Raw genomic sequence first — 16,084 nt, 5'->3', positions numbered from 1 at the left:
TGTTCGAGCTCCAACATTTTTTGTGGCGGCAAGTGCTGGCAGCGTTTGTTTACGAAAGTAACAGCGTTGCTAAATCGTCTGGAAAAGTATTCGCACATCTCTTAATATAGGATCCCTAGTTGAAACCATTGCGATGGAGGCCAGTTTAGTTGGAAAGTCAACCGCTTGTGTAAAAGAAATTATCTATTTGATAAGATATCTCGCTTAACTTTTCAAAAGGACCTAAGTAACATTTTTTTATAAATCAATTCGAATATTGCAATCTACAGACAAATATGAAAGCTATCGATTGCAGTACTCAAATTAATTCATGAAAAAATGTTACTTAGGTCTTTTTGAAAAGTTAAGCGAGATATCATCGCAATACTCGGTGGCGCTCGAGTGGAGTCGCATCGAGTCAAGTACGAGACACTGAAGACGGTCTTACTGTTGAGGTCAAAATATGTATCTGTCGAAGGTTCAACCAAGTGGTGGAATTTAATGGAATTGTACAAAATCGACAAGCAACTTTGTAGAATATGGAAATATTCTAAAAATTCCAGATTTCGAGATATCTAAACTACCAAGTTATTTCTTATACACTAGCGCCGTCAAACGGTTGTATTTCGAATTATACTAGCTTTCGTCATGATGGTTTAAACCACCATAACAACTTTGTACAAGACAGACAAAATTTAAAAATGTCAGATTTCGAGATATCTAACCTATCAAGTAATTTCATATACACCAGCACCGCCAATCAGTTGAAATCCAAACTAAACTGGCCTCCATCACAATGGTTTTGATGATGAATAACAGAACAATTTTTCAGAAGACGGCAGATTTTTGATTTATGACTTACTGTATTTTTCCGTGTGATTGTTTGGCAACGGTTGGAGCGGGTCGCCAAATTTGCCAACTCGCTATTCACCGAAGGTTGCGTTTACATTTCCCAAACCCGTTTACCAACGACCGGTGCGAATTCGCGTCATGATGGAGGTTGCTATTTTGGCTTTATTAACGCACTGGTGGGGATAGTCTAAACGTAAGCATTATTTACAACTTAAAGTTTACTGAGCTCTAATGCATAATGCAATTCACAGGAAGATTTTAATCCAACCTGAATAAATCGATTATGATATCGGAATCATGTCATGTCCTGCCTTCGTCAACACATACTTTCCACTTTTTTACTTCTAGGTGACGCTATGATCAATCAATCCATCAAACATTTGCTATTTTTACATTATTACGAAACCGCGAATGATTTTGTTAAAAAGAAAAAAAAGTTATACCAAGATGAAATAAGTTGAAAAGAATAAATTACTCCCCCGAGGTGAAGCGCTCCATCCAACAAATTCACATACAATGTCAATCGGAGAAGGCGGTGAGCCCTGATATCGTTAATTTCAGTCAATTTCAAAACTTGTATCGAACAAACCAAGTAAATTTGAGCAAATCGATCCGATCGATCCTGCATGTAGAGTAGCTGGATGGCGCGTTTCCCCCAGCTGGAAAACCAACGTTTACTCTACATTCTAAAACTTTTTCATTTTTTGATAAAATCACTTGCGGTCGCAAAAAGGTAAAGATTGTAAATGTCACTAATGAGCGGGATTGAATGACTACAGCGCCATCTAGAGATAAATATGCATTTTCCTATATATTTAGTCGATTTTTCCCATATAGAATCGATTAGGTGAAATCGATCAATACAGTTACGACCCTATGAAACTAAGCGCGAGACTTAGACTTGACGGATCTGGCTGAAAATTTTACAGTAGCTTCTGGGAGCAAAAAACTTTATTTTCAGGGGGTATACGTCTCGAAAAAATGATTTCGATTTTTTTAATATAAGTGTGCTCCACCCTAATGCACAGTGATCAGTAAATCAAAGACGTTTTAATCCTGCCCATCCAAACCAGCAAAGTGTATGAAGGGCTGTTGGACAAAAGATCAAAAGAACGTCGAAAAGAAATTAAAAAAAAATCAACGGTCTGATATATGATCGAAACAAAATGTAGAATGAGATGTTGAAAATATGCTTCTGAAAAAAAAATTAAAATATAAAACTTCGAGAGACGTATTGTAAGAGGTATGGAATCCTCCTGTCTTGAAAGTGTCTTAGCCTACTTCCATGCAACTCTAAAGTTCCAAGAGGCTTTGAAGTCGCCTTTCAAAAAGCTCCGAATCCGCTTTTCAAGAGGATCGGAAACCTGCTTCTAAATGTATCAAAAGCCTATTTCCATGCTGTTCGTAAGTTCTAAGAGGCTCCGAAGCCAAAGCCGCCTTTCAAGATGCTCCGGACCTTTTTTTTTCAAGATGAGATGGCGCGACGATCATTTCAGTGTAAAACGCAACCCAAATGATGCTGTCAAACGTATTGGCTGCGTTCGATGGTTGGTAATTGGTTGGTTCAATGGTTGTTGAGTAGATGGCGATAGTGAGTCAACGTATATCAGTTCAAAAGTTTACAGAATATTTTCAATAAAATTTGTTCTAGCTTAAATATCTGTTATCTGTGGTAGTACCTATCTACAAATCTGGTGATTCGATTGATCCTTGTAACTATCGGCCAATGTATAATCTCTCTGTGTTCAACAAAGTGCTAGAAAAGTTGCTTGTTAACAGAAGTATACTGCCGCTAACCGCAAGTCGAGCACATCTGTATATGGAGGCCCATTACAGATGTGCTCGATTTGCGATTAGCGGCAGTATAGATTTCTATGACAAACACAAATTACTTTAAAAATATCAGTACGAATTTCGTAAAGGTTGCAGTACATCCAATGCAATCATTGAATTATTAGATTCTATAATTGAAAAAAAAAAAATGATAGGAAATGTGTTGTCGGTGGACTATTTATTGATTCGAAGAAAGCTTTCGATACGCTTGATCATGAAATTGTCCTTAAAAAGATAGAATATAACGGAATAAAAGGTGTCGCAAGAGACATTATTCGGAGTTACTAGCAAGATAGGCGGCAATATGTATCCATTGATAACGAGAAAAGTTCCTTGCGTACGGATAACGTTGGTATTCCACAGGGAAGAAACATAGGTCCTTTGCTGCTTTTAACATATAGGGGAACGGCTCGGCACTTCATCCCATAGCTCCTATTTCCATCCCATCAAAAACAAAGCAATGAAAAGGAAGTGGGTTTGTTTCTTATTTTTGTGATTTTTTTGAGATTGGTGCTGTATTTCTTTGTTTTGCGATGAGACGAATATATGTTCATTGAGATGGAAAACGGAACAGTTCCCCTATCAATGATATAGGTAATTTGTCTTCGTCGACTTAGTCCCACATAGCTGACGTTGTTCTTTGCTGCTCGTCAATAGCTGATTTATTTAGCTGTACTCCAGTTGTCCTCAAGATTGGCCTCATCGAGCAGATTGCTTCAGTTAGTCTTTTTTTACAAGGAAGAATGCATTTACACACTAACCCAGCACTCGTGCTTTGTAGTTGCCAAGCTACCACACGGAGTGCACTGGAGTGTCGGACTCGACCGTACCGGTAATACCGGCTAAACTCCCTTTGGCTCCGCCATCGTTTCGAGGCGGGAATGTCCATGTGGGGGATGTAATGCCAATAAAAAGAAGAAGGTCGTTCTAAGGTGGCCGTTGATATCGACCGTTGTTGATGGAGGATAGTTTTGGGCGCAGTTAAACCATCACCAGATAGTGGTCAGAGGCGATGTTGGCACTACGATATGTTCCGACGTCGATAATGGCCGTCTATTAATCAAAATGTGGTCAATTTATGATTATGTCTGGTGTGTCGATACGGAAGGCTGTGTTGGAAGTAGCTACTGCGAATGGTGGCTTGGTGGCATTAGTCGTAGGCCATTTTCGTTCGTCAGCCGGTGGGCACTGATCATTCCTTCCAGTGGCAACCTGAGCGTTTAAATCTCCTATGAAGGTTTTGATGTCGTGGCTTGGGCAGCTATCGAACTCACGTTCCAGCAGCACGTAACATAAACACAGCTGCACGTAAAACAGCTGTCCGACGAAAACCTCATCTTTGAACAAAATCTCATAAGCTTAGAATGCAGAAAAATGCTCGAAGAGTATTCATTCGAGAAAAAAGTCAACGATTAAACTAGTAACTACTTTACAGACTATATATGGCATAAGAACAGTCAAAGTAACTGCCAAATAAACTCGAAACTTAGGAGAATGGTCAGCAATTGCCATCGTTTGGACAGCTGATCGATGTTTTAAAACTCTATCGATATATTTACCAAGAACTGCAAAACAGATATTTCAAATATAAAAACTTTATTGTGCGTATCTATAATTAAACAAAACATTGCTTATATGTGATTCTTCTTGTTTCGAAAGTTAACATAATATAAAACATGGGTAATGTCAACCTTGTTGATATAAAGGCACTCAAGTTTGCATATCACATTGCAGTTGCTATCTTTTTACTGGGTTTGTACCATTTGCTCTTCTTCTTCTCCGACCTATCACTGGTACCATCCAAGCTGGATTTACTGGAGGATAGCCTTAGCTTAGAATACCATTTCACTTTCTTTAACTCCTGATCATTAGCATCTGCCCCGGATGGAAGTTCAGATGCACTCGACGATGCATTCTTGGATTTGCTGGTTAGGACACGGTTAAGCGTGTTGCTCAAATCCCAAGAGGATAGAGATTTCTGTTGGATCGGCTGTTGAGAAAATGCGTATTGCGTTGATGTATTCGAGGTTACAGCGGACGGTTCTTCTCCGTTGTGTGGTAGTTGTACGGTTTTAACATCCGATGGATCGTTCACGACTTCAACTTTTATTTGTGGAATGTTACCTGATCCCGTTGATTTTGATTGATTCCTAAAATAAATATTAACAAAAGTATAAAAAAGGAATTCAAAAAACACTATAAATTACAACTTACTTGATTACGCTCTCAGGTGAATCCGTTCGAACTTTAATGGCATCTTCCAACTTATCCCAGAAGTTGTACAGTTTGTTTGACCGTTTATAATCCAAGATAAAGTAAAACTTTAGATTTGCTGGGAGCTCCAACCTTTCATATACACACGGTATAATTTTCCTCTTCTTTTGATCAATTTGCAAAGCTTGAGCATACATAACGAAGAAGTTATTCAGCGAACTTTTCAAAAATTCTCTCGAAATGACAACAACTAAACGTCTGCATCGCTCGGTGATTAGTTTAATGATGGCTTCATGCTCGAACGTTATACCGGCAAGTAGGTCTCTATCCTTTACGCAAAGCTGGAAAGAAAGAAAACTAGTTAGTGCTTTGCAAAATGTTTTATATCAGTTAAAGCTGTCATGAAGTAATGTGCACCGAACCAAAATAATTTCCTATTCATAAAATCTCTCCACCTAAGCTATGTCTGCAACAAACTTATCAATTAACATTAACTCTTACCTTCAATTTCCTCTCTTCCATACGTTCCATGATCTTAGTTGCAAATTCAATATCGGCGTCGGCAAATAAAATAAAGGCATCATAAAATTGCTTTTTCTGTCGTGTATCATCCCTCGTGATGATGTCTTCGTCGGTTCCTTCGCTGTAGCCAAGCTCTTCTGTTTGGATTGTACTGGTCTGATTAGATTTCTTCGATAAAAATGTTTCTGCGTCATTATCTGCAAAACAAACAAAAGGTCCCAATAAGAACATGTTTACAGCTTGATCAAAAGGAATTCTATTATGCTAAAATAATAAAATTTAATTATCTACGCACTCGATACTTACAAATCAACTTACTGCTATCGTCCAAAACATCCCATCTGTCAATTATACCGAGAAATTCCTGAAGCTGTTTTAGATTAGCTCCTTTTGATGATTCCTCCCAAATATCCAGCAACCTTTTAGTCGGATTTTTGTGACTCTCCAACTCTGCGAGCAAATGGTTCTCCAATTTGAGTGCTTGAAACAATCCTCGCCAGTCGCGACAATAGCCGTCCTCTGATTTGAATATTTTCTTCCGATTCAATAACGCCGACAGTAATTGATATGTTCGATGGTTCAGAGCACTTAATGGCACTTTACTTAGATCTACGCATTCGTTCACAGATACTTCTACGGGCGCGCAATTCACCATTTTCCACGCCCTAAGCTCACACTTCCGGATTCAAAAACAAACTGAAAGCACTATCTAATGTGGTCGCAAAACCTAGCTGGGACAATCTAAATCTTATCTTAAGAAATAAAATTATGTCTCAATAAACCATTACAGGATTTAAAGATAGCAATGTTTACATTTATGGACTTCGATTTTGATGTTTGACGGGTACGAGACTGCGCATATGACACGGAATGTACCCACCGCATACGTCAAAAAATACCTGCCTGTACACAGTAAATGGACTGATGAATGCGCTTTAATGTGTACGAAATATCCCCTTTTGCAGGTATACACGGAAAAACTTTCCTTCGTCGTTGCTTTAAAAATGAATTCAAGGCGTCGACTTTATGTGTAAATCTCATACCCAACATCGAATTGATTGAACATGTAGAAAGATACTATGAAAAATATAATATAGGCTAGGTGTACCAGTTTTGGCTATAGCACCAGTTGTCGCACTAGTGCTTTATATGCCAAATGACCAATCAAATCACCGCAAACCATGTTCATATCGATAAAGCATATTCATATGACCCGATAACACCTTTGATTTCCTCCAAAACATGCAAAGCATAATTGTAAAAATTGATTTTGCTTAATTTTTATTGTCCTTTGCACCAGTTGTGACACTAGTGGTCCCAATTCGGCCAGTCCCATAAGAAAACAATGGGATTTGCCAAAAAAGGAACCAAAATTAAGAATAGTGCCACAACTGGTGCATGCGTTCCTATTATGGATTAATCAATTTTGAGGATAATAACAAATTTTATTGTGGTTTTCACAGGTGTTCTAAGGAGCAGAAAGTAAAACCTTTCGCTTGATATATAAAATCAACCCGCATGCCTTTTACTTATTTTTTTAAAAATAGTTGTTCTTATGTATGGCGACTATTGGTACACCGACCCTAGTCGTTCAGAATTTTGGTGACGATATAAATCGCATGCAACAAAAAGCGTTCATGAATTCGTGAGCTAACAAGTTCACGATGTATTTTTTCGTGAACAACAGCCACGGATTCGGGAACACAGTCACGTTTTCTGGAACGTATGAACACAAGGAATGCGATGACAAAAAAATGCCATGCTTGTAGTCAGCATAACAATAATATACACGAATAAACTCAATTTATCCATTAAAGGGTACTTTTATATGCTATATCTTTCTGCCTGCAGAAAAATTTACACATTTTTTAAAGTTCGGTGGCCGAACTTAAAAAATGGGTAAATATCTCTGCGAAGAGAGAGATAGCACATAAAAGTACCCATTAATGGGTAAACGAAAATCTCCGTGTAATGTAAAAATGACAATCATCGCACGTTCAAATTGGCGATGATTGTCTAGTTAATTCACATTATAAAATAATAAAATTCCAATTTGTAAGAAATCGGTTTTATTTTAATTTTCAAACACATGTTGATTTTTCTTTAATCATTTAATAGAATATATTTTTCTAATCATTTATTAGAATATTTATTTTTTCACACTCGTAGACCCAAAATGTTTAAAATCCAGTTAAAAAGTTTTTGGAAATTTGACTGGCGGTTAGCTCACAAGTTGACAGTTGACATAGTAAAATCCAAAGTTTCTGATTATAAAGTTGCGCAAAGAGGATCTTCTTACTCTTATTCTGAATGACGCTCTTGTTATTATGTTGACAACTTTCAATTTTGTCAACCCTTTCTCAACCCTTCAAGTGACTTCACGGGAGTGTTCACTTCTAAAGCTTTTTAATACGATAACCAAGTCACCTACATAGTGCAAACACGTGAGATTCTTGTCGCTACATTATCCGTGTTTTTTTCCGATTCGTGTCGCTACATCATATTTAATTCGCCATAATAATCATTAGGCGATAACAATACTCTCCTTTTACCAACAAGCATTTGTTTACTTTGCTCGATAGGTAGACTGTTTGACAGTTCAATAGGTAGATTTGGCTTCACTCTTTGCGTAACTCTATATATAATAGACTCTGATAGGATCCAGTTAGAAGTGTTCGATATGCGAACTTATAAAGTTGATTTAAATAGTTCCCGTATAATCTCAATACCACCTGTGATACCGAGATGTTTAGCACACGCGTCCAACTTAAGTAATGATCGACTGTGCTCGCGCACTCGCTAGTCTAACCCTAGAATGCTCCAAGGCAATACCCATACATGGAGACACATACACAAGACGGTGATCTATACTTACTGTTTGAGCTATCCACCACATCCCCCTTTTTATAAAGAAAAGATAATTTTATTATTATTTGGTTATTTAATATGCATATAAATTTTATGTAAAGCAAAACTTATTTTTCTCACAATTTAGTGTTTACCTGAATTATAACTATTGGATAGCTGCCGTAGTCTTTCCGAACGTCGAGGTTGTTCATCTTCATGGTTACTTGGGGTTACATATGGTTATACATATCTAAATATCGATCCAGCTCCGCACGCCAGGTGCCGTACAATGCGTTGGCGATTTTCAGCCTCTTTAAAAGGGAGCGGTTCTGGCGTTCTACCTCCCCATTCGCCTGGGGCCAATACGGTGACGTATGATTCCGGATTATTCCTTTCATCCGACAGTACTCATCGAATTCGATTGCGACAAATTGCTTCGCGTTATCTAGTGTAATAGTACGTGGAATATCCCAAATACGAAAAAATTTATCCAGCCGTTTTATTCTTTCCTTAGCAGTAATGTTCGTCATTATCTCAACATCAACATGTCTGCTGAAATAATCGATTACCACCTAAATGTACTCCCTAGATGGCAGCGGAACGAGGAAATCGATTGCAATGTCTATCCAGGGTTTATCCGGCAATGGTCTACGCGACATAGGTTCTGGGGGATCTGGAATCTGTACCAAACGGCAGCCTTCACATTTTCCCATGTCTTTACTACTTCTTGGTCCATGTTTGGCCACCAACATCGGTCTCGTAAACGTCTTTTCATAGTGGATTGACCTGGATGCCCTTCATGAGCTAGCATCAACATTCTGTTCCTCAAAACTTCTGGAATGACTAACTTCGACCCCCTAAAGACAAGGTTGTTCGCATACGATAGTTCAGTACGAAATGCGGAATATTGTTTAACTTATACTAAGGACCAATTATCCGTCATTATTGCATCTTTCACGGCCTGCAGCTCACCATCAATTTCAGTAGCCTCAGTAACCTTCGAAATGTCAATCGCAGCGGTTTCTTGGATAGACCGAATTGTGTTTTCCATGTCTTGATCATAGTCTGACTCTTTAGTGTAATCGATCAGTGCAGCCAAAGCTGACACCATCGTCCTCCTTATATAAACATCTGAGTCTTCTTGCCAAGAGTTATCAGTGACATGTGCCGCCAAACGTCATAGTGTGTCAGCGATATTCGATGACCCCTTTTTGTATACAACTCTAAACCTGAACGCTTGCAGTCTTAGCAACCACCTTTCAATTCTAGCTGTCGGACGTGAATTTGTTGTAAATAAGACCTGAATAAGAATAATAGTAACATAAATTGCAGAACTTTCTTTTGTAACATAGTCATAAAAATAATACCTCCAGGGGTCGGTGATCTGTTTCTAATGTGAAGGATATTCCGATCAAATAGATTTTGAATCGTTCGATACCCCAGACAATTCCTAACGCCTCTTTCTTTATAGGGGGATTTCGCTTTTCTGCTTCTGATAAGCTACGCGATGCGTAGCTGATGACACGAGGCAGGTTATCTTTCAGTTGCACCAGCACAGCTCCGAGTCCCACTCCAGAAGCATCCGTTACTAGAACTGTTTGATTTTTAGGATCATAATATCTCAAATGTTCCAGGTTTGTGATTCTTTGTTTAAGTTTTTCGAAGCAGCTGTTATGTTGCGGTAGCCATTGAAAATAGCTAGAATTCTTCAAAAGTTCTCGTAGCGGATGACTTTCGGTTGCCAAGTTGGGAATGAAGCGGGAAATATACGTCACGAGTCCCAAAAAACTTCGCAATTCTTCCTTGTTTCGTGGCGGTCGACATTCTGAGAGGGATTTTATTTTATCTTGCGATGGAAGAACTCCATTAGCAGACAATTTATGTCCATGAAATTGGATTTCGAGTTGCTTTGCATTTGCTGTTATTCAGTGATAGACCGTATCTATTCAAAACATCCAACGTTTGTTTTACAGCGATGTCATGTTCCTCTTCTGTCAAACCCCACATTAGAATGTCGTCAATGAAGACAACTGTTCGAGGGCATTCTGCTAATATGCTTTCCATGAGGCTCTGGAAGAATTCTGGAGCGTGATTTACACCGAACAAAAGACGAGTATAACGATATAATCCCCAGTTCGTAATGAAGGTGGTGATGTCTCGAGTTTCTTCCGCCAGTTCAACCTGGTGGAATGCTTTAATGTCCAACGTCGTGAAATATTTGGCTCCACTGAATTTTGGCAACAAATCTTCAAACACGGGTAATGGATGGTTCAATCGCTGAATGGCTTGATTAGCTCGTCTCATATCGACACACAGCCTGATATCACCGTTGTCTTTCATAATAGGGACTAGGGGGCACACCCACGAAGTTGGCTTCGTAACACGTTCGATGATTCCCATTTCCAGTAATTCGTCTAGCTTTGATTTCACATGACCAAGAATGGGGATCGGGCAACGGCGAAGAGGATGGATAACGGGAAGAACGGTACGATCAATTGGTAAGGTTAATTGAAAATCTTTGATTTATGGGAACGATTTTGTATTCTTTACATGATTGATATTCATCCCAAAAGTGCTTGGTCCCAGTTTACGGGCAGTAATTTTTCCTATCAAGGATTGCTGCCCCTCTCGATTACGTAGAATGTTGTCTCAGTCGACATTTTTTCAAGACCATCTTTTATTTCAAGGACCGCATCAAATACTGTTAATAGTTTTAGTGGAACCCTTCCATACGCTAGAAATCGCTTCGTATCATCGTGTCTTTCAGCAGTGAATTTGGCATCATTGAATTTCAAAAGCTGCCATGTCGCGTCATCTATCAAGTTATAAGTAGAACCAGAATCAATCAGCATACCAATTTCGACTCCCCCAACGCAACATTTTATGAATTCGTCTTCTTCATCAACTATGTTGTAGACTTACAAGTCCTCCCGGCTAGTGTCGTTGTCCTCAGTGGTTTCAATGTTTCTTACTGTCTTCGTCCGCTTGAAGCAGTTATATTCACGACCCGACCTGTAAGGCTAATGTTTTCGCTTCATTCCCTTTTGGATTAGTGATAAAATGAAATATTCGAAGTAATAATTGTAATGTTATGTAATGTTAAGTCAATAATCTTACAGTTCGTTCAACATTGGATTTGCACATAGACTGAAAATGTCCTTTCATGTGACAACGATGGCACGTTTTACTCAGAGCAGGGCATTTTTCGTCATCTCTATGCTGCAATCGGCCACATCGGGAACACCTTGCCTTATACGCCAGAAGTCCGCTATCTCTGTAGTATGGAACTCATTGTTTGCTGACCGATAGACGATTGATATTCACTTTAGAGGCAGATTTCATCAAAGAAGCTTGCTGTTTTATTGACTGATGTGCATTGATGATTTTCGTTGCGCCGTCAAGTGTTAAACTTTCCTTTTCCAGCAGTTTCCGTTTCAGATCTTCAGGTGAGTTCTGAATAAACTTATCCAAAACAGCGATTTGACGACATTGATTTTCGTTTTGGCCAAAAAAACATTTATCCGCTTTCTAATGAGCATGAAGGAGAAATTTCTCGATAGATTCCTCGTCGGCTGGGGACATAGACCAAAACTGGAATCGTTCAAAACTTTCGTGCTGCTTTGGAGAAAAATGTTCAGTCAGCTGCTGTTTCGCCTTTTCGTATAGATCAGAACCATCATCATCATTCGTTTCAGCTCCAGGTATGCCGTAGAACACGTTTTGAAGTTCCATTCCACCCATGGCTAGCATTTGGGCTTTACGTCCTATCCCGTCATTAATGCTTGTGGCAATCATCACGTTTTCCAACCACCGTAGCCAACCAACCCAAGCATTTCTTACTTCAGATGGTGGAAGATGGGAAAATTTGAATTGGGGAATATTGTACGAGCTAATCTCAAAGCTCGTCTATTGTCGATTCCTCATTGTGATGCCGTCGAACAAATTTGGGTGGCTGTCAGTCTTACTACCCATACAATATATATATGCGTTATATATATATCCCACCCGATCGTATTCAAGATATGAATGTAATAGATCAGCATGTAAATTCACTTCAATGGGTCTCTACTCGAATGGACATCAAAGACAGTATTATCATTCTCGGAGATTTCAACATTCCCAACATCAAATGGAAACTGAGTTCATCCAATTATCTGTTTCCGGATGCATCTCATTCATCAATAAGCTCAACAGCACAATATCTTATTGATAGTTATTCCATGGCGCGTATTTCTCAGCTTAATTTCGTTCAGAACGAAAGCGGCCGTTTGCTAGATCTTTGTTTCGGCAGCTACGAAAGCAGTGTTCACTATAAATTAATGGAGGCCCCCTCACCTCTCGTGAAACCATCGATTCACCACCTCTCTACTGATCGAAATAAGCAGCGTAACGCCAATCTTGTATACTGTTCATAAGGAAATGTTATACTACGACTTCAAAAATGCTGATTACACTAAAATGAATACGTTTCTGTCCAACATTAACTGGCTCGACATCATCAATATGGATCTAGAATCTTCTGTTTCTGCGTTTTCGAATGTTATGTTGTATGCTATCGACCAATTCGTTCCAAAAGGATTCCAAACGTCGCCTCGCAATCCACCATGGAGTAATACCGCATTGAAGGCTTTAAAAAGCCTGAAACGTTCCGCACTACGCAAGTACACTAAATTCAAAAGCCGCCATTGCAAACTAATGTTCACTAACGTCAACCAGCGCTACAAACGTTTAAACAAGAAGCTGTTTTCTGCATACCAGAGGAAAATTCAACAAAAGCTACGCCATAATCCCAAAGGCTTTTGGAGTTACGTCAGTGAACAGCGCAATGAATCTGGTCTTCCGACTGTCATGTTTAAGGGAAACATCGAATCATCATCTGCTGAAGGTATAAGTGACCTATTTCGCAGTCACTTCTCTAGCGTGTTCACGCAAGAGTCTTTAGACTGTCAACAAGTTTCCAAAGCAGCGTGTAATGTTCCAGTCCATCCCCCTGTTGGTGAACACCCAATCATTACTGAAGACACAATTGTGGAAGCTTGCTCCACCATGAAGGCTTCATACAACTCAGGTCCCGACGGTATACCTGCTACGGTGTTAATCCCAACTATCCCAACTTTTCAACCTCTCGCTTCAATCTGGAAACTTCCCAGACCACTGAAAAAAATCTAGACCAACATTTGAAAAGGGCGTAACAGCCAAAATTTATTCCTTCTGATTCTTCGTCTACATATATAGCTATATATGTGGACAAAGAATCAGAAGGAATAAATTTTGGCTGTTACGCCCTTTTCAAATGTTGGTCTAGAAATCATATGTCTTCCCAGTGTTCAAAAAAGGAAACAAACGCGAAATTAGCAACTACCGCGGAATAGCTGCTATGTGCGCAGTCTCAAAGTTGTTCGAGAAAGTTATCTACAAGTTTGTATTCCACAATTGTCATCACTTCATCTCGGAGCATCAACATGGTTTCATGCCGAAACGATCAACGAATAGTAATTTGCTGCTGTACTCTTCTTTCATCGCAAAAGCTCTTCAGAAAGGCCAACAAGTCGACTCAATTTACACCGATTTCTCTGCCGCATTTGACAAGATTAATCATCAAATTACTATCGCCAAGTTTGAGCGATTGGGATTTTCTGGATCATTTCTTCGCTGGTTACAGTCCTACCTGAATGGCCGGAAATGGCCATTAAGATTGGGGATATCATCTCATCCTACTTCCTCGTTACCTCAGGGGTGCCACAAGGTAGTCACTTAGGTCCGCTAATTTTCTTGGTCTACCTGAATGATGTCCATCCACATTTGAAATGCCTCAAGCTTTCATTTGCTGATAATTTCAAACTATATTGGATAGTTAATACTGTACACGATGCCCTATTCCTACAATCCCAACTAGAGCGGTTCACCGATTGGTGCACAGTTAACCGCATGGATTTGAACGCTAGTAAATGCTCGATAATTTCGTTCTCCGCCGACGCTCTTCGCTCGATTTTGACTACAAAGTTGGCGCTGTCAGTCTAAAAAGAGAATCAGTGGTCAAAGATCTAGGTGTTCTGTTAGATTCGAAGCTGACTTTTAAGGACCACATCGGATACATCACCTCAAAAACCTCTAGAACACTCGGTTTCATCTTCCGCATAGCTAAAAATTTCAAAAACATTCAATGTCTCAAATCCCTGTATTGTTCACTAGTGAGATCGATTTTAGAATACTCGTGCATTGTTTGGGCACCATACTATCTCAACAGTATTCAACGTATTGAAACCATTCAACGCAAATTCTTACATTTTGCTCTGCGCCACCTACCATGCAACCCTTTAATCTTCCCAGTTACGATGATCGTTGTAAGCTTATAGAATTAGAACCTTTAAGTGTGCGCCGCGACGTCTCCAAGGCGCTGATGTTTCTGATCTTCTGAACTCCAAAGTTGATTGCCCTGGTCTTTTATCTAGTCTGAATTTAAATATTCCCTATAGACAGCTTCGGTCAAACAATTTTCTGTTTCTTCATGGTGCTCGCACAAATTACGGACATAATGAGCCTCTCACTGGTATGTGTAGGATGTTCAACCGTTGTTCATCGGAATTCGATTTTCACCTTTCACGATTGTCCCTCAAAAAGAAATTCACCCTTCTTATCACTACCACTACCAACTCTACACGTTAGCAAGTTTTTTGTTTGTTTTATTGTATAGTGTTTTTCTTGAAATTGTTTCTGTACATATGTTAGTTATAAGTAGTGTATAATTGTATATTTAAGACCATAATGTATCATTTGGAGTCAATGTAAATTCTGTTGATACGAAAAGATGAGAAGGTTTTGCGCCCATTCGAGAAAGTGCCTATACGAGCACTACTCGAACGGGCTTTTCCCTACTCCCAATAAAGAAAAGAAAAGAAAAGAAAAAGAAAGAAAAGACTCCGGACTGAAAAATGATGCTAATGGCACCTCGTGAACAACTTCCCGTGCAGCAGAATCCATTTTCCTATTAACGAAAACAACAAGACTGACGTTATACTGAGAACAAACGAACCAGGAAATTTAAACCATATCCCTTGTAGCAAATGACACCGCCATATTTCCTAATTATTCTTTTCCGTTTCTCATATAGTGAATTTAATCACCTGTTATGCTCTTTCAATCTATGTAGTGAATCAAATCACTTTTCATGACCAGTGAATTCAATCACATTATTAATCTGCTGGCGCTTATTCGAATAAAAACACACACACATAGAAAACAATTCATCCCACTTTGAATAGCTAAATCACCGTTCATATCATAAATCGCATGCAACAGAGCCCAAGTCACCATCGCAATCATTCATTTCTCCATTCCATACCAGTAATAGTGAGCCCATGCGCAAACTGGAAACATCTACGCACTGTCATTCTCTGTTCTTGTATAAGCGCATATCTTCGTTTCCTTCTCAGTGTCACGTTTTAGGCAAGCAATATTTCACTTTCCAATCACATAGGGGGAAAGACGGCTTTGGCAGGTTTTGTTCTATTATTGACAGGGGGTTTTGTCGACCAAATTTTATGAAATTTGGCCACAATATTCTTTGATATGCAAAGAATGTTTAGGCCAAATTTGAGCCTAGTCAGTCATAAAAAAACCCTCTGCCAATAATAGAACAAAACCTGCCAAAGCCGTCATTCCCCCTACCTTTTCAACTTATTAGTGGATTCAATCACATTAGTTTAGTTGCTCTCTATTCTGCATTCGTCTCTCTTTTCTAAGCTGCTCTTCTCTCTTGCTAAGTGCAGCGCAGCACATTCAACAGCAATCTCAATGGATTAAGGTCACTCCTGACGGAATCCAAGTTTCAAAGTGC

The 16,084-nt window shown here is 39.1% G+C and overlaps 1 protein-coding gene across 1 annotated transcript; it reads right to left on the bottom strand.

Moving 5' to 3' along the window:
- Positions 1-4,254: 4,254 nt before the first annotated feature.
- Positions 4,255-6,263, bottom strand: LOC134215893 (myeloid differentiation primary response protein MyD88). The gene is made up of 4 exons (XM_062694981.1): positions 5,707-6,263; positions 5,380-5,597; positions 4,879-5,219; positions 4,255-4,814 (listed from the first exon to the last, which is right to left on the bottom strand). The coding sequence occupies exons 1-4, from the start codon at positions 6,053-6,055 to the stop codon at positions 4,388-4,390; spliced, it is 1,335 nt and encodes a 444-aa protein (XP_062550965.1). The 5' UTR covers positions 6,056-6,263; the 3' UTR covers positions 4,255-4,387.
- Between the last annotated feature and the right edge of the window lie 9,821 nt (positions 6,264-16,084).

This window comes from Armigeres subalbatus, chromosome 2, assembly GCF_024139115.2.
Source record: "Armigeres subalbatus isolate Guangzhou_Male chromosome 2, GZ_Asu_2, whole genome shotgun sequence".
NCBI lineage: Eukaryota > Metazoa > Arthropoda > Insecta > Diptera > Culicidae > Armigeres > Armigeres subalbatus.
Note: the sequence above shows the minus strand (reverse complement) of the source record. Positions and strands in the feature narration are given on the sequence as shown.